The 4,750-nt window shown below is 27.3% G+C and overlaps 1 protein-coding gene across 2 annotated transcripts in view; it reads right to left on the bottom strand.

The window, feature by feature from the left end:
* The window catches only part of LOC108753100 (alpha-tocopherol transfer protein-like), a 13,316-nt gene extending 9,010 nt beyond the window's left edge, over nt 1-4,306 (bottom strand). Inside the window, exons 1-2 of one of the 2 annotated variants that reach the window (XM_018494440.1) lie at nt 4,187-4,306; nt 3,587-3,888 (exon numbers count right to left, since the gene is read on the bottom strand). In XM_018494440.1, the coding sequence (XP_018349942.1) occupies nt 3,587-3,870 (284 nt within the window). In that variant the 5' untranslated portion in view covers nt 3,871-3,888; nt 4,187-4,306. Of the gene's footprint in view, nt 1-3,586; nt 3,894-4,186 lie in introns of those variants that run through there. The other variant, XM_018494438.1, reaches the window with a different exon arrangement.
* Between the last annotated feature and the right edge of the window lie 444 nt (nt 4,307-4,750).

The raw sequence follows: 4,750 nt of genomic DNA, 5'->3' as shown, positions 1-4,750 counted from the left end.
CCCCTCTCCCCCTCTCCCCTTCTCTCCCTCCCTCCCTCCCTCCCTCTCTCTTGTATTACTAAAGCTCCTCTCCTCCCCTTCCTCTCCCTTTCCTAATTTATAACCATTTATAATCATCTCATCTTCCTCTCCATTTCACTTAATCTTGCTTGTCTACATCTAATACACTATTTATCGCCTCTAATTATACTTCAATACGCAAACTAACTTGCCGCTAAATTCACTCACATACGCACACGCTCACGCCATCTCACCAAGACTGGGTTCGATTTGGACATTTTCAGCGCTTTCAGCACTTCTATCTTTATTTTGTGTCTAATGAATGATAAAGTCAGAATGATTCAACATACAATAAATATACAAGATCAAACCTATAGGAATCTGCGTTGTATTTCGTGCGCTTACAACTGATAAAAATATAAAAATGCAAAAGATGTTAAATCACATAATAAAATTAATATATTGGCATCTTTATAAACTAAGAACGAGATGAATACGTATATTTGTCTCGTTTTTAGTTTATAGAGATGACAATTAATTTTATTATGTGACTTAACATTCAAATTTATGTAGAATTAGTGATATAATCAACTTGACGTGCATTTTCTCTACTTCATGCGATAGACAAATTTAAGACTATCTCATGAGTTATTCATTGGCGTAATGAATGTGCTTACTGAACTTTTTCTAAAACATTGTATCCTAATAGATCATCATGGAAATCATCTAATAACCGGTCGTTCAATCGCTTATGAACAATTTCGTTTTCACTTTTTATCCATCGTGTCACATCTGACTCACATATGATAGATTAAATATTCATATGATTATTTCACTGCGTTTCTCATTCCGTTTTAAGATTAAATTTGACTATTTAAAATGTATTTGACTTTTTTATTGCGTTTCTTATTCACTGCGATTTTAGAACATCTGATAATGGCATAATTATGATACCGAAATATGTAATGTAAAATATTCTTACTAAAATTAAATTTATATTAACAACATTAAGAATCTTTATTTTAGACCGCATATTTGGGAAATCAATACTAGAAATTTAAAATGTCTATTACGGTCAACTGAATTCAGTTTCAAGTACATGTATAGAGTATAAATTAGTAATAGGTATTATTAATTTATACTATATATGTACTTGCATATACCATATTGTAGTTTTTTAACCTACATGCCGAATTGTTTTTCCAGACTATAAACGCAACTAAAACTATTTTAGTAATCGCGAATTAAATTGATAAGCGATTTTAATAATTTGATGCTACAATCAAGCATCACATTATAAAGATGTTAATATCTTGAAAAACTGTTAATAAATTTATTGCAAAAAATATTATCTTGGCCGGGACTTGAATCCCGATTTCTTGTATTCCGTACGAGCGTTCTAAGTCATTAGACCACCAAGGCCCGTAAAATTGCTTATCAATTTAATTCGTGATTAGTAGAGTAGTTTTAATTGCATTTATAGGAAAAACAATTCGGTACGTAATTTGAAAAAACTACAATATGGTATATATGCAAGTACATATGTAGCATAAATTAGTAATTCAAGATTGAATTATTTAAAAGCAATTACGATCCAGTTTCGACTGTAAGCATTTTAAATATTTTCAAGTATTGATTAAATTTATATTCCATAGCAATTTTTTAAGAATATAAAAACTTCAAACAATTATTACAGATATAATATCTTTGTTTAAATTTGACTCTTATTTGCTCTTCTATCTTCTTGATATTTTTGTTAGTTTATAAGAGTCCTTCACTTTAATTGTATTTTTTAAATTAGTGATAATTAAAAATCAGTGATAATTAAAAAAAAATTAATAAAAATTAATCGTTTAGCAATAAGAAACAGTTAAATTGTGAATAGTAACACTTTTTGCATATAGACATGTATACTATTTTATATTCTATTTTAAAAAACAAATAAATTTTTTCGGGATGGCATTATTTGTAAGATTTAAAAAATTTTTATAATAAATTTATGCAACAAAAGTATTGTTATAACATATTGTAGTGACTGAACAACATCCGCGGACATATTTAATCTCAACTGAGCATAACGATTTTTTCCATGAAATATAATGATATTTACTACCTACTACTCGTACAAGTGTCATAAGGCAATTCTTATGATATTATACTTTGAATGAATTTTTAAAGACACATATGTTAGTTAACCTCACACATTTAATTATTTAACATCAATAAAATGTGTAGCACTTCCTAATAAATTAATTTTAATTGACACTTGAAAGAAACAAAACAAATGATAAGGAATCTAATAATAAGTACTATTTAATGAAAAATACTATAATTATTTAAATAATATAATTATTTTCACAGTCAATAATAGTATAGATCAAAATAAAATAAAATTTTCGTTATAATTTAAGATTGACCAAATATTATATTTTCGTTTTTGTATTTATACTGATTAGATGGTTAGTTTGTAAGAAAAATATTATAAAGGTAATTATTTTTAAAGTTTAGACATTTTTTATCTCAAAAATTATTGATTTTCTCAAAAAAGTCTAAGAAACAAAAAATGTTTATTTTGAAATGTTCATTTTGAACATTTTTTTAAGCTATTAAGCTTATACAATTTTTATTCAAAATTTAGATTTTTTTAAACAAAAGTTTATAACTATTCAACGATCACTTAAAATATTTAAATGTATATAGATATTTTTTATAAAAAAATATAGAAAATCAGAATAAATTATTTTCAACCACTAGAAACTAGAACTGTTGGTTGGTCGGTTAGTGAATTCTGAATTGAAAATGGGGTTAACCGCTCGCCTATTTATCTTTAAAATATTATAGTGTGAATTTCTGTCCAAGTAGCACACAATGCTTACAAAGCGTTAAAAAAGTATTAAACGCAAACGTGTATAAGAGCTTTGCAGGCGCTACTTGATTATTTTTTAAAAATAAAAATAAAGTACTTTTAAACATGACTTTAACAAAATTATAAAAATAAAATTAATTGAGCATTCGAGAGAAAAAAGAGATAAAAAATACAATAATTAACGGGCAATTGAGAACAATAATCAACGCAGTTACTTATGCGTAATAATTAACAAATGTATTGTTTAAGACATTATATACAAATCGAAAGAATCAGACGTTTCGATTCGAGCCATCATCAGCGATGTCCTATGGTAGATTCGAAAATTAATTGTACCGAATAGGTTTCGATTAATCGTACCGAATAGGAATAAAGAGCAGCTGAGGAATATGTTGAATTCCATATTTGAGAAACACCCTGTCAATTAGCTATTTGGCTAAGTAAGCATAGCTGTTAATTATGACCAACATGTCAAAAAGTAAATTATTTTGAAAGAATAGGTACGCTATAAAATTTATTCAGAATATTAGTTAGCACCGAATAAATCGATTAATTCTCTCAATTATTATTGCTCTCAATTGCCCATTAGTCATTGTATTTTTTATGAGATTTTATAATGTATACGAAAAATATGTCAGAATTTAATAATATCTAATAATTATTATTATTAGATATTGTTAAAATATACTTGAATATAGGGACAAATCTTTTAATACTTACGTAACTTTAAATATTTCTCGCAATTGCTTCGTTCCAAGTGGATCTCTATCAGAAAAAAATTCTGGCATGTGAGTCCTGGAAGTGTAATATTCTTCGATGGTATTCTTAGCAGCCTCGATATGATAGTAATTACTGTGCAAGAATAATACATATTCAATATCTAAAATTTTTGGAAGATGCGGTTGTTTCATGCACCAATCCTTTAAGATTTGTATATCGACATCTTTCAATTCAGGATTTTTCCTCTTTTCCTCATCGTAGGAAATTCTTTTAATCAGTGACATAGTATATACTTGTACAACCTTTTACAAATATAAAAAACATATATTTTAACACTTAGTAAATCATCCAAATTATCTAAAATATTGTCTCTTTTATAGCTATAACAATGTGTGTTATGCACTAAACGAATTTAAAAAATTGAAATTACTAGTACCACGGTATTATTACTAGTACATAGCGGTTTAATATTAACGATATAATAATGTCTTTAATTAATATTTAAGTTATTAATATTATATTTAAGTCAAAAATTAAGTTAGAATGTTATAATAAATAGATGTTAAAATAACTGTGTTATAATAAGACAAAAAAAATTACTTTTTAAATACACTCAGACGAAAAAGAAGCTTACTTGGCTGGCAATCGACTAGACAATCGGTTATTACTCACCGACTTTTCAAAGTACCACTACACGCAACTATACGGAAATTTCCATATTTATGATGCACGAAGATACGTAGTACAGATATAATTTAACGTACAATTACATTCACACACACACACACACACACACACACACACACACACTACGTACTGTAATCACAAATTAAATTCTTGACAGCTTGACGGAAATTACAGGCTGATAACTCGTTATTATTGATACATTGAGAATATTTTTTTTTAACTCTATTGCTCTATATTCATGTTATATAATTTTACTATTATGTTTTACAGATATAAAGTTATGAACATGTATATAAGATCGCAAATCGCAGTAATCATAAATATCTAATAAGTTGTTTTAATTATTACTGTAGGAATAATAGTAGGTAAACTACATCGATTCTAAATAACTATGTGTTAGTGCGTGTACGTATATGTGGTGTGTGTGTGTGTGTGTGTGTGTGTGTGTGTGTGTGTGTGTGTGTGTGTGTGTGTGCA

The sequence above is a fragment of the Trachymyrmex septentrionalis genome, unplaced genomic scaffold (genome assembly GCF_001594115.1).
Source record: "Trachymyrmex septentrionalis isolate Tsep2-gDNA-1 unplaced genomic scaffold, Tsep1.0 scaffold65, whole genome shotgun sequence".
Lineage (NCBI taxonomy): Eukaryota > Metazoa > Arthropoda > Insecta > Hymenoptera > Formicidae > Trachymyrmex > Trachymyrmex septentrionalis.
The sequence above is the reverse complement of the archived record's forward strand: the minus strand, read 5'-3'. Positions and strand labels throughout refer to the sequence as shown.